This window comes from Podarcis pityusensis (genome assembly GCF_964106645.2).
Source record: "Podarcis pityusensis genome assembly, chromosome: 10".
NCBI classification, from domain to species: domain Eukaryota; kingdom Metazoa; phylum Chordata; class Lepidosauria; order Squamata; family Lacertidae; genus Podarcis; species Podarcis pityusensis.
This window is the reverse complement of record NC_138035.1, coordinates 34,284,642-34,299,264: the sequence shown is the minus strand read 5'-3', so window position 1 is coordinate 34,299,264 and position 14,623 is coordinate 34,284,642. Positions and strand designations below refer to the sequence as shown.

The window sequence follows — 14,623 nt, the reverse complement described above, 5'->3', positions numbered from 1 at the left end:
TTGTAAAGCAGCAGACTAGTGTGTCATGGCATGTAATTTTGGGTCTTATACTTTGGATGAATAATGATATATATGATACTTTGCCACAGCATAGCATAGCACAGCATGTTCTGAGAACAGATTAGCATACCATATTGATTTTCGTGCTAGAAAAGAGGAATTTCACATAGTAGGTTTTGATGATATATACTTCTGATACTTTTTATAATATAATGTATTGTGATGTGGACTAGCATCAAAAAGTAAAGCATAGGATCAAATCACATAACAGCATTTTCCAAAAAGCTATTATTATTGAGATGTATTTCTACTGTCCCTGGATATGTTAGCAATTTAGGTTGCTAAGGCAAAGACCTGGGGGAAAAGCAAATAAATAATTTTAAAAGAAGCCCAAACAATAATCCGGATCAAATGGATTTCTCACAGCTGTTTTCATTTCAAAAGGGCAAACACAGTGCAGTTTTCTTCATCATCATTCTGTGGAAAGAAGAGCAAATAAATTCCTGGAAGCATCTTAAACTTCGGAAAACAGGATGAAGGCACTTGATGCAGCAGCAATGATGAAAAGTTTAGCCTTGATCAGCAATTTGTATGCTTTTAAGATTCATCCATGAGAGGCATTTACAGGTATCAGAAGGTGTGAATTTTTAAGATACATCAGCCAAGCAGTACTAGCTAAAACGGGCCAAAATAATAATCTAGCAGTATTAAAGATAGAGCTACATTACTCTGCATGGAGTATTTATCTCAATGAACTAATGTGCTTACACTTAAGAGAGTCTGCTATATTAACACCATCATTTTCATGTTAGCTAATATATTTTGGCTGATGTGCTAAAATTGCACAGCTCACCACAAATTAAACAACATGAGGATGAGTCCTCAGAACATAATCCCCAAATCATTAGCTAGCTGGCAAAGCTCCCATTAATGATGAGCGTTGCAGAATTTTTAACTCTTGTGCTGTGTCTTCCCCAGATTGGCTCCAGAGAGGGCATAAATATAATTCATGCCCAATATCCTTGATTTAATGCAGACTACCATTTTTTTGGACATGGATTTGTGTTTATATTGTATAGTACAACCACCTACTGTAATTCAGGTTCTTGTGATAGGAAGAGCTTAAACAAATGCTTCCTTAGGATACAGGACGGTAGTCAGGCAGATGATCTGTTTCATAAAATGGTGCTGGCATTAACATTGTCTTGTGACACCTTGTATTATCTTGTAACCTGAATGAGGGCCTACTCCAGGGGTAGGGGAACTTTTTGAGCCTGAGGGCCCTTCTGGGGGCTCATGGTAGGGATGGGCAGGGCCAGTCCACCCGTGAGGCAACTGCCTCAGGCAGCAGATCTGTCCCCCAAGGAATGCATCACCCAGTGCTACTGCAATGGCTGCTATGCTCTCCTTAGAGGCTAGATCTGCAGCCTCCTTGGCTGCCACCATCCCAGTCACATTCTGCCTCTACAGAAGCTGCTTGGCACAGAGAAAGCACTGTTGGTCTCCTCCCACACCTAGGAAGGAAATGGCAGGAATGCCCTCTGGGGTCTCTTGGGCTCTGCAGCAGAGTGGACCCCTTCCCCCACTGCTACAGCCTTTGATTCTCACCTCAGCTGCTGGGTAAGGTTGATTTGACACTCTCCTTCGCCCCACACCCCCATTCCCACTGTAAATCACCACTCATCTTTGGTTCACCTCAGGTGCCAAAATGTCTTGGGCCAGCCCTGGCCAGAGGCAAAAGTGGACAGAGCAATGAATGTAAGCTTCACCTTTGTATAATAGGCTAGGATCCCTCTCTGTAACAAGGGCATGGTAGATAACACTGGCCTATCTTACAGGACTAATGTAAGGACTGCATGGATAATACAGGTGAAACAGCTTTGTTCATTTTTATTTCAAAAAAAGTATACCCTGCTTTTCACCACATCTGTTTCATGAGCTAATTACAAAAAAAAGAAAAAAATAGAAACATACAATGTATAAAATTGAAATAATACCATAGAACCATAAAACTGTAGAGCTGCAGGGGACCCCAAGGGTCATCCAGCCCCCTGCAGTGCAGGAATCATAGTAAAGTGGTACCTTGGGTTAAGAACTTAATTCATTCTGGAGGTCCGTTCTTAACCTGAAACCGTTCTTAACCTGAGGTACCAGTTTATGTAATGGGGCCTCCCGCTGCTGCCGCGCGATTTCTGTTCTCAACCTGAAGCAAAGTTCTTAACCCAAGGTACTACTTCAGGGTTAGTGGAGTCTGTAACCTGAAGCGTCTGTAACCCGAGGTACCACTGTATCTTCCACACTGGGTGGTGGGGGAAGTAACATACTCCTCTACCTCAGGAGCCAACAGTTATGTTATTGCCACTCAATAACAGAGATGGGAGAGCAGAACCGGCGGGAGGGTAGCTGAGTGCAATAGGCCACTTTGAGAGATGGGTGAGGCCTCCCACACCTGACTTCATATGCCACTGGGCAATTTCAGCATCAGGCCCAACCTCCAAAGCAGGAACCAGGAGTGCACTTGCAATCATCACTTTGACAACACCCAGCTCCCTTTCCATCCCTAAACAGCCCCCTTCATGCCAGCTGAGCATCCCCAACTGCCTCTGAAGGATAAGAGCTTAAGAAGAGGCCTTCTGGAGCAGGCCAAAGACCCATCTAGTCCAACACCCCACTTTCACAGTGGCCAGCCAGAGGCCTCCGTGGGAAACCAGCAAGCAGGATCACAAGAGCCCTCTCCCCTCCTGTGGTTTCCAGTGACTAGTACTCAGAAGCTTTGCTGGAGGCAGAGCACAGCCATGGTGGTTATTAGTTTTGCTCGGATGCTTAATCACAGTCCTAAGCTCATCCCTTAAAGCAGCCCAGGTCTAAAACAGACACAATGGCTTGTTAAGGCAGCAGGGTAGGAAAAGTAAAGATAACGTCAACATCAGAGAATTTATCATTAGAACGGCACTCAAAGTGCACAGGCCGCCTGAAATAAAACCGCTTTGAATGCTGTTGAAATGTGCTGCACAAATGTATTAAATAAAAATACCTATATCCAGAGGTCACAAACAGTGTCCTCATCTAGTTTTACGTTGGCCAATCATGCTGGCTACATACTTAACCAAGGGAAGTAAGAATATAGCCACGTGTTAATGATACATTAAGGCTTTCAATTCACCAGGGGTTCTTTGAGGGACTATCACAATTATTCCTTTGTAGTTTACAGCCTCTGACAGACTGAAAATATCTCAGGATCTCCTGGTGAGTATGTGTCTTTCATAAGCATAATAGCTCCATATATTTGTCTGCTCCAAATGGTAACTATTCTGTGGTAAAGGTAAAGGTAAAGGTACCCCTGCCTGTACGGGCCAGTCTTGCCAGACTCTAGGGTTGTGCGCTCATCTCACTCTAGAGGCCGGGGGCCAGCGCTGTCCACAGACACTTCCGGGTTATGTGGCCAGCGTGACGAAGCTGCATCTGGCGAGCCAGCACAGCACACGGAACGCCGTTTACCTTCCCACTGGTAAGCGGTCCCTATTTATCTACTTGCACCCAGGGGTGCTTTCGAACTGCTGGGTTGGCAGGCGCTGGGACTGAACGACGGGAGCGCACCCCGCCGCGGGGATTTGAACCGCCGACCATGCGATCGGCAAGTCCTAGGCGCTGAGGTTTTACCCACAGCGCCACCCACGTCCCGCTACTATTCTGTGGACATAAGTATTATAGAGTATATAAACAACGTAAGCTAAATGACAATTTAAGAAAGCACTGAACCACAATCATATACACATTATCTTTCAGACGGAAATTAAGGGAAATCTTCTAAAATCAGTGAGACATTATGTTCTCTGAGCTCTTCCATATCCATATGCTCTCTGAGCTCTTCCACATTTGAGTCATAAAATGACACAAGAATGGCAGAGAGTAAGGATGGGATGGGTATTATGTAATAGGTGTTCTTGAAACTCATGCAACCTAATTCCATGCAGTACTTGTAATGAGAATAAGCATGCTGACTAGAGGAAAACATACATTTTTCCTGAAAGCAAAAAACAAAACAAAAAACACCAGCCAGAATGCCGAGAGAGCTTTATGTCTGGTGCACCTTCTGCGGGAAAACAAAGTTGGATCCCATGTTAACACTTGAATGACAATGAGACAATTATTGTGTAATAAAACTAATGTGAAATAGCCTTTCTCAGCCTGTCCACATCCCTTATCTCCTTTTTATTTATTCATTCATTTGGGACTGATTAATGAGGAGGATGTGCAGCATTTACTGTTTCTAGCACCTGATTATCCTGTCACTTCACTGAGACAAATTATCAGCTCAGGCTTCAATTCTGTGCATATGCATCAGGGATTAAATCCCACTGAGTTCAATGGGGCTGACTTCTGAGCTGACATGCACAGAATGCAATAATTGAAGCCAATGAAATCCATTTCAGATTTTAGTCAGTGTGGTGTATAGTGGTTAGAGTGCAGGACTAGGACCTGGGAGACCAGGGTTCAAATCTCCACTCAGCCATGAAGCTTACCATGGGCCAGTTAGTCTCTGTCTAACCTACCTCACAGGGCTGTTGTGAGGATAAATTGAGAGAGGGAGAACCCTGTATGCCAACTTGAGCACTTGAAGAAAGGTAGGATATAAGTGCAGTAAATAAATCACTTTTGACTTTGTGCTGAAAAAAATAAAGGGATTTAAAGAAACTTGTCAAGAATCAAAGAGGTTTTTATTCAGAATCTCCACTTATTACAAATCACTCACTACTTTAAATATGCAGTATGTGCAGCAGTGTAATCCTATGCATGTTACTTGGAAATACATTTCACTGTATTCAGTGGGCCTGACAGGAAAATGTGCATAGCATTGCAATTTTTTTAAAAATCCTTTTTGGTCCATGAGTGATATAAATCAGTCTTATTTTCCTTTCACAGCTGGTTAAAGGAGTCTGAACAAGATCCTGCCAATGCCAGCAGACTACTCACAGAGAGGTCTGAAGAACACAAGTTTTGTACAATGCGGCAGTCAGTTGCTAAGTTGCATTATCTCTGTGTTTTATGTTGGCATCAGCAATGCGGCTCCCTTTGAAAAGCTACCTTCTGATTCAAGCCAAAGGGCTGTGGCCCTACACATGTTTACACAGGCAGTTTCACATCAGGGCAGACTGAACTCTGTAGTTTGCAGCTGGAGCCAAGTCAGCCTTTGGCAGCAAATCAAAACTGTGTCCAGTGTTGAGGTATTAACGTTTACACATCTGGAGCAACAAATACTGGTGGTACTATTTGCACATCCAAAATGTTGATATGGGTGCCAAGAAGAGGTGGGCAGCTGTTCAGTGAAGGGGAAAAGACAGAATAAGCTGAAGCCAGAAGTATGGATGGGATAAATATCAGTTCCTGTAAAAGAGCATCCTGACTGCAAACCCCACTTGTCTTCCTTCCATTTATGACCTCAGTGAGCTTCTCAGTGGGAAATGTTCATTCTCCAAAGGAACATACTGAATTGATCCACCTAGCTCCGCACTGCTGACTGCACTGGCTCTCAGGCAGGGGTCTCTCAGTTGTAGCTGGAGATTCTGGGGTTTGAACCAGACCTTCTGCAAAGCTCTACCACTGAGCATACACATCATACACTGAAAGCACATTATTTCCATCACAGAATCCTGGGAAGTGTAGTTGGTTAAGGGTGCTGGGAGCTGTAGCTCTGGAGGATAAACCACAGTTCCCAGGCGAAAGTCGTGCACTTCGAAAGTATGGTGTGCATACAGAGGCTTTGATCATACACCCTTTGATGAGATTCTCAGAGGGCTTTTAGAATTTGGGCGCGGCTCTGTCGCCAACTGGGGATTAATCCATTTCCCAAATGCCACTATTTGCAACGCTTGGCGGCAGCTCTTTCTTCCTCGCACCCCGGGATCCCTTGCAACGCCGCGAAAAGGTTGCACCCCAGTGTCCCCTAAGATGCATTGCAGCTCGCACTTCTTGGATCATGGCATTCTGGGTCGCACTTCTTGGATCATAGGGTCCAGCCAATTGGGGTAGCAAAATACGTCGTTCTGACTCTGTGAAGCCAAGAGTCCCTTCTCTCTCTCTCTCGCACACACACATATCTGAAATTGCCAAGAAACTATGGCCACGACATCCCACCCCCACCCGCAGCAACCTAGCGCTGCCTCGCGTTCTGCGCCAAAGCGCGCGCAGAAGCCCCAACCTCCGCACCTAAATTCGGGCTCGCTGCAGAACTACACTTCCCAGGAGGCAAAAGAGCCGAGCGCATGCGCGCTTCCCGTCTCCAGCATGGCTACGGTGCTGTCACGGGCGCTGAAGCTGCCAGGTAGGGGGTCTGGGCTCGCCGCGTGGGGAAGCGGCAGGGGGCGAGACTGGCAGCCCCCGGCGCACGGACTTGCCGAGGCGCCCCCAGCTCCGCGCTTCGTCATGGGGAGAGAGCATCCGGGTCCCACCTAGGAAAGGCACCCTCGCCTCCCCCCCTCCCTCGCCGCCCTTTTGCATCCGGGTCTCAGCAGGTGCTCCTCATCTCTGGCCCCAAAGGCGCGCGGAGGGGGGGTGAAAGCTGCGCGGGTTGGGAGGTCGGGGATGCGATGCGAAAGGTGGGGAGTGGCGGGAGGGGGTCGTGATGATGAAGCGCGCCTCCAGCTGCTCCTGGGGGAGGAAAGGGCGAAGGGAGGGGGTCGACTTGGGGTGGAAGAAGAAGAGGGATTACTGGTCCCAGGATGGGTGGGGGATGATGGGGAAACTGTGTGAGTCAAATTGGTGTTGTTCTGCTGCCAAGGAAGAGAAATGGGAATGAGGTCGAAGCAGTCCTCTACGCTCCCCAAGGCTCCCCAGCGGTAAAGCTTCGGTTTGCATCGAAGTATCAGCCTCCACTTTTATTTTTATTTTTTTTAAGTTGACATTTCACCATGAATTACATCTGTCTGAGAGTTAGACACGACCTACGTCTGGAGGAGGAAAAGATAACAAGGACTCGAACCCAGTACTGGTTTGAGCAGTGCTGAATGGGTTGCAGCTGACCTACGTATCAGGCTTTGGCATCCTTTTCTTTAACTTCAGGATGTTTGCCTGTAATTAAACTGCTATTTTAAGCTCTTCGTAGCTGAGCGAGGCAGCTCATTGTGCCACGTACAAAGGTTAATTAATAATACTTTTTTTGCATCTTGGTGTATGTTGCCCAGTGGGTTTTTTTCCTGCTCCTGTCAGACCGATTAACCTGTTTGTCGTCTTCTGCATTTTAATTGGTGCAATGTACTGACAATGAGTTGAGTCTAAGCTAAGTTCATTATATCGACAGAGCAAGTCAGTCATAACTAAAAGAGATGTCCCTTTGATTGCAGGAAAAAATCGGTGCAATTAATTTAGGCTAGATTCAACCAAATTGCTTTAAGTTAATTGAGCTTTGAATACGATTCCAAGTAAACAAAAACTATTTTCATAGTGTTTCACAAATGCTTCACATCCATCATTTAAACCATTTAAACTCTGGTTTTCACAAGCAACTTACAGGCACCCCAGATTCACATATACATATTTATATGGACATTAAAAGCTTAGGTGTATATTTCCCCCCTGTGACTCTTGCCAGTGGGGTCTTGCATATTGTTGGTGCATTTTAAATTTTAAACAATAGTGGCAGTGCCATATTTATTTTTTAAAATATGAAATAACAGAAACCAGTTATCTGCTATATTGCAGACCCATTAGTGATTTTCAAATACACAGCTATTTCAAAAGCATAAATTACAAACTAAAGTATTGGATTTTTTTGATGTAACTAGATTGTTGTCTGATCCAGAAAAATCTTAAGCATTTGATTCCCCACCCCATGACAGTCCTATGCAGCTTTGACATCTTATACTGGTTTAGAATTTGAAAATACTTTTTCCAGCTCTGGGACTTGTGGTCTGTAAGACAAGAAGGGAAGCTGAGCTAGAAGAGAAGACAGTACATGTGACAAAAGTAAGAAATGTAGAAGAGAGCCCTGTCATCTCTTATGCTGGGCTTTGGCTAATAACTCTTCTGGCTCACTTTCCTTATGTTTGCTTGGACATAATCCAACTTCCCAGCAAAGTAGTACTCTAGAGAGGAGATGTGGCACTTTTCCATTGGTTAGTAGAGGCCATAACATTATCCACATGGCCCCATCTCAGTTGCTTACTCATCTACCAGAAAGCCTTGCTAAGGTGCTCCTTTTTTATCGGATTTAAAGGACAATGTGTTCTCCTTTGTAGCTAATGCTGTCCTTGCCTAGTAGTTAGCTATCCTCTTACTAGCACACTCCTACAGTGGGTGTGTCTTCCCTGTTTTTGCCCAATTGTCCAATTTACTCCTGAGTCCCACCCTGAACTCAAACAGCTGCTCCAGAAGGATACCATGGTCAATGGTACCAAAAGCCACTGAGAGTTCGAGAATTAACAAGGACACATTTGCCCATCTCTCTCCCGACAGAAGTCATCATACAGGGTGACCAAAGCAGCTTCTGTGCCATTCTCCCTCTGACCACTCATCGTTGTCCCACCACCAGTCCTCAGGCTCTGAGCCTTCTACCCTACCTGGTTTCCCAGCTGCTTTCTCCCACCATATGTCTGTATCCAACCAGTTCATGACACTTATGTTATAAATGCCTTATAGCAACAGGTATAGGCAATAGTACACGTCTACTGAGTTCAGTGGGAATTGCTCCCAAGTAAGTGAGTATAGCTTGATTGTAGCTTGATTCATTTCATTTCATTTGATTTGATTTCATTTCATTTCTATCCTGTAGGCTTAGGGAGGCTTACAGTGCCTTAACATTTCTTTCCACTTGCCCTCTCTCACCTTCTTACAACCTACCTCCATCCACCTTTCCCATTAAAACAATGAATGCAAATCTTTAATTAAATGTGCCCCTCCCTCCCTTTTCACATATATTGAAATGGAAAAAGAAATCCACACGCCCCTCTCCTTCTGCATGCAGCCTAAATTCACTCCCTTTTAATTAAAACAAAAACAAAAAAACCCTGCAGCTGTACTAGATATACAGGAGAAGGGGGTTTAATTCCTATTCCTGCGCTTTTTGAAGGGAGAAAAAAAAAGCTTCACAAATAAGTAAGGCAGTTGTATCTCCTCGACAGAGTATAATCGCCTTTCTTGCACACGCCTTTTTCTCATCTTATCAAGGCAAGGCAGTGCAGCAACTTGAATGAATTGAAAAGCGTTATCGGCTAAGGCAGGGTCTGCACATGCTGCAGAATAAGATTATAGAAAGAGTTGTAGCCCTGCGCTTCATAGAATTGTAGAATTGTAGAGTCGGAAGGGAACCCAAGGGCAGCGGTGGAGGAAGCCCAGGGGCGTGGTGAGCCACCCATAGGGGCGTGGTGCATCGCAGCGTCTCCAAAGTCTGCCTGCCTCCTCCCACTCAGCTGCCCTACAGCTGGAGGGGGGGAGGCAGCGGGTGGACCATTTGGGCAGCACGGGGCCTGCGCACGCCCAAACCACTGCATCTTTCCCAGGAGACCCCGCCGTGAGTGCCACCCGGCATTTTGTCACCCCCCTCAGTGGTGACACCCAGGGCGGCCTGCACCCACCGCACCCCCCTTCCTCCGCCCCTGCCCAAGGATCATCTGGTCCAACTCCCTGCAATGCAGGAATCCTGTCCGCAGCAGTCCATAGCTGGGCTCGAACCACCAACCTTCTGGTTAACAGCCAAGCGCACTAACTCACTGTGCTACCAGCCCTGCCATGAGATGCCAGGCATTGAACCTGGGACTTTTTGCATGCAAGGCAGAGCCTCTCTCAGTGAACTATAAAATAGGCGGGCCACTTAAGGCATCAACAAAAAAGAGAGCACAGATTTGTGTATGCTAATTTAGACATAATTACTATAATTTAAAAATGCAATGCATGTGACCTGTGTGCCTGCTCAGTCTGCTGTCTAAGTGTTAACCCTGCTGTCCTTTCTTGTGATTCTTCTATATTTAAACTGGACTTGCCTTTACTTGCCAGACTGCCCTTTGTAAAAGTCTTAACACATGATAACCCTGCTGCAAACTGCATGAATGAATAATGATCATTGTTGGCATTCCTCTATCTCGGGAGACAATGGAAAAGTGTGCCTTTGTGGGTGAAGTCAAACTGTTGGAAGGTTGCACTGCAGTGCCTGCTGATGCTGTAGAGGCCGATACGGGAGAGACATGGTTTGATGCAGCTGGGGCAGATGTGCCGATGCAGATGTCCCATGGCGTTTCTTCTCTATGTGTTCCTCCCAGCAGTCAATCCTTCTCTGGTCACTGCTGTGGATACACAACCTGACTGTCTCTCTCAAAGCACTGTGGTCGTGTGCAGGGGATTCCCACATGGCGGGGTTAGTGTTGCCAGCAGTCGTATCATGCTCATTATGTAAAAAACTCCATGTGATCAGAAAAGTAACGCAGCAGGGAGTTGGCTGGGTTAGAACTTTAGCCTTCTGTGCTTGCCTGAAGGGAAATCTCCTGGCATAACAGTTTTGAAGGGATGAATGGTTAGTAGGGAAGGGATGCACACACTGGATAATTGTTTTCAAATATGATTTTTAAAAAAGTTTTATTTTCATTTTTTACTAGGGGAGCAATCCTAATTCCACCCACACCTCCCACCTGGGAAGGGTGACTACTGTATCCTCAATCTTGCTGGCATAACAGCCAGGGTGGAAGGAAGGGACGGGGAGATAATGGTGTAGCGATCAAGACTGGATCAGTCCCAATGCAGTCTTGAGATGGCAGTGGTTCCAGTTCAAGATCCAACAGATTCTAGGATGGCTCAGTTCTGCCCCATAAAGCCCGATTTTAGGGGGATTTGCTGGCTGTTGCCAGCAAGGAGGCTACCTCTTCTGTGGGCAGAAGAGGGAGCTCTGTGCCAGCAGAATCACACTGGCAACACTGCAGGCATCAGGAGGCTGATGGAGGCCAGCAAGGCTGGGGTGTGTGGAACATATCTTCCCTATCTACCTCCACCCTCCAGTTTGGCCAGAAGGATGGATTGCTCTGTAATTTGTAAAGTAATATGAGGTATTCACTGGTAGTCAGTGGATTGCTCTGGCTCTGGACTGCTGATATGAACCAAATCTTCTGTTTTTGGAGAGCATCATAAATCCAGACTCTGTACTTTGCTTGGAACAGGACTGCTATGCCTTCTGCCAGAGAAGTAGCTGGTGACATTAACAGGATGCAATTAGAATGACAGTTTTCAGTCTGTAAATAGTTATTAATGGTATGGATTAGAGTATCTCTTCACTCTTAGTGAACATGCAAATAAGAAAAGATATGAGTGAATGCTCAGTCAGCACTAGTCTGTAGAATAATTTTCAGATATGAGTTGAGATGGATGCTTGCCAAGTCTGGCTGGAGTTTGTACATGAAATGGGTGGGTTCCGTCTTGTGCTTTGGTTCAGGCAGCAAAGGATGTATTTGGGGTGGTCCTAGGAGTTGTTTCTGGCATCCACACCCATGCTGTTTGGCTGCTCTGGAGCAACAGGGTTTCTCGTACTAAATCTATGCTTGGTAACACATGCCTTGAATGTGCAGGAAGTGGTAGGATGCTGGTCGAGTTCTTTGAGCCCTGGTAGAATGTGCATCAAATGGCTAACTGAAAATCTCTGCATGATCAGGGAGTTAACTTGAGGTTGAGTAAAAGATAACATGCAAAAATTTGAACCGTCAGGCTGTCTTCCTCACCTGTGTTTCATTCCAAGCAAATTGGTTATGTTAAAATCACCATAGTCAGTATGTTGGTTGGGCAGAGGTGCAGGAAGTTTACACTAGAATTAGTGACTAAGGTTGATGCCTTCAGAGTTGCCCAATATAAGTGGTCAAATGGTGTGCAGATAAAACAACTTGAGGGTCCCCAAATGTACAACTAAACAGAAAATGAAGGTACTGATTTGTGAGAATAGGAAATTGCAATCTTCTGTCTCTTTCTTTTACACTCTGACACACACTCCTAAAAGAGCCCCAACTAAGCCAAATAGCTAGCCTAAATGAAAAGGAGGAGGTAGTTAAATACATTGAAAGTTAGGGATTTTCTTTGCCACCGTGGTTGCTTTGCAAGTAGGCAAGGTATGGTTTTGTTCTTGAGCAAAAACATTGTTGTGGGGGACAGAACTTTGGCGTGCGTAGGTTTAAGCATATAATAGCAAGAGCACAGGGCTTCGGAAAGCAGAACGTGAAGGCATTAGAAGTAATTAGGCAAATTATGTTGTATCTTTTCCTTTTTTCCAGAACTGTTGAGCTCTGCCCATTCCTTCCCTTGCATTTAATCTTCAGAAATGTAGAGGGGATTCTTCTCACTGTCTTCCCTTTTTCTTTCCATTCCCCTGAAAAATTGCCTCTCTGGAAAACAGATCCTTTTTAGGGGATCCAATGATGCCAGAGTTCATTTAACCTCCCCCTTCCCTGAAACTATTATTATTTCCCCAAGTTTCTTACCTGCCAGTTTGGAAACTACAACTGGTTCAGACAGATTGCTGATGGGGAGCTGCAGGTATGGTCATGTAATACCCATTCTAGCACATAACTGTGCTGACTGCATATACATTTTGGAGCCCAATTCAGAGAACTGGCCCTAACCTATAAAGCCCTGCACTGCTTAGGACCTTTGTACAGTGGTACCTCGGGTTAAGAACTTAATTCGTTCTGGAGGTCCGTTCTTAACCTGAAACTGTTCTTAACCTGAGGTACCACTTTAGCTAATGGGGCCTCCCGCTGCCGCCGCGCCACTACTGCATGATTTCTGTTCTCATCCTGAAGCAAAGTTCTTAACCTGAGGTACTATTTCTGGGTTAGCGGAGTCTGTAACCTGAAGCATCTGTAACCTGAAGCGTATGTAACCTGAGGTACCACTGTACTGCTCAAGACCCGGATGCCTCTCTCAGCATGAACCTACCCAGACCCCAAGATTGTTGTCTGATGCCCGTCTCCAGTTGCCCCTCCCCAATAAGTCCAGAGGGTGGTGATAAAGGAGAGGTTTTGTTTTTTTTGGCCCCCACCTCTGGAATGGACTTCCCAGTGATTTCCACCCTGCACCACGATTTTTTTTTGGAGGGGGGGGCACCAGGTTTTAAAAAAACCCTTCTCCCAGGCATTTGATGGTATGAGATATGCTGGTTCTGCCCCTTGATTGCAGATTTGTACCGTTGATGGTGCTTTGTACTGTTACAATGTTCTATGTTTGTTGGTTTTAAAAATGTGTACATTTTTAAACAATTGTGTGATTTGCCCAGAAACCATGAAGTTTTAGGTGACAAACAAACCAAATAAAATAAATTCTCTCCCCATGACTGAGAGCCAGTGTGATTATAGAGGTTAGAGTGTTGAACTACTAGGACCTGGCAAACTAGGGTTCAAATTCCTACACAGCCATGAAGCTCAAAAGGTGACCTTGGGCCATTCACTATCCTAAACCTAGCTACCTTCTTGGTTTTTTTTGTGAGGGGGGGAATGGGAAAGGGAAAGAACCGGGTGTGCTACCTGGAGCTCCTGGGAGAAAAGGTGAGCAATGAATATGTATAGCAACATCTCTCTCTCCTCAGGCAAGAAGAGCCCAGACCTTGGGGAGTACGACCCTCTCACTCAAGCCGACAGCGATGAGAGCGAAGATGACTTGGTGCTCAACATACAGAAGAATGGTGGCGTCAAGAATGGGAAGAGCCCCCTGGGGGAAGTGCAGGATGTGGACTCGGATGCGGAGGTCAGGATGACGAAGCAGCACCTGTCGGAGGGTCTGGCAGAAGAGTACCCCAGCGAGGCCGCCAGTGGTCTGGAGCAGAAGACCGCCAACTCCATGATGCCTTACGTGCGCACAGCTGTCTTCTTGCTCACCGTGGTCGTCTCCATGATCCTCGTGCTGGTGTGTGCTTTCCTCATTCCTTGCCCTCCGAGGGACTTGCACAATACCTGGATTCGCAACTTGGGCCAGGAGGCGGGTAAGTTGCTTCTGGAACACTTCCCTGGCTTGTCCTAGTGGGATCTGATGGGGAGTGAGGAGAACTGCAAGCGAATTGCAGCCCACTATCCATATGTAGAAAGCTCATGCCTAATGAAGGAAATAGCAATCAAAGACCGGTAGAAGATGGAACGAGGAAAAGATTCTGAAAATGCAAGATTCAAACATTAATTAGAAATGCATAATGCAAATTTACTTAAACATATTTAATTTAGATGCTAGAAACAATTTGTAAAGTTTTGGGCTGGGTTTCAAAGACTCTATTTAGTTGAACATCATCATGCGTTAATGGTTAGATAACAGAACAACAACAACACGTGCTTATCTTTTAAAAGTGGTTGAACCTCACATGAAAGAATTGATTAAATTTGATGATTTGAAAAGAGGAATCCCATCTGATGAGTTAAATTGCTGATTTAAGATTCTTTAAGTCAATCTACCCTCCTAGGAGATTAAACAATTATCCAGCTTTATTTTCACCACAAAAAAGTAAAATAAATCCATGCTGATTTCACTTGTCCCACTGCCTATCCCTACAGCTGGTGATACTACTTTCAAATGTTATTGTTGTTGTTGTTGTTTTGGAATGTGGAGTCTTTTTCTCTTTGAATCACCTTGTTTCCCCTTTAGAATCATATCAGCACTGTCAAAAGTAATTCTGTAC

The 14,623-nt window shown here is 45.3% G+C and overlaps 1 protein-coding gene across 1 annotated transcript in view; it reads left to right on the top strand.

Moving 5' to 3' along the window:
• The first annotated feature begins 6,168 nt into the window (after window positions 1–6,168).
• The window catches only part of FAM234B (family with sequence similarity 234 member B), a 28,566-nt gene continuing 20,111 nt past the window's right edge, over window positions 6,169–14,623 (top strand). Inside the window, exons 1-2 of the mRNA XM_080971243.1 lie at window positions 6,169–6,322; window positions 13,547–13,939. Of these exons, the coding sequence (XP_080827369.1) occupies window positions 6,286–6,322; window positions 13,547–13,939 (430 nt within the window). The 5' untranslated portion in view covers window positions 6,169–6,285. The remainder of the gene's footprint in view (window positions 6,323–13,546; window positions 13,940–14,623) is intronic.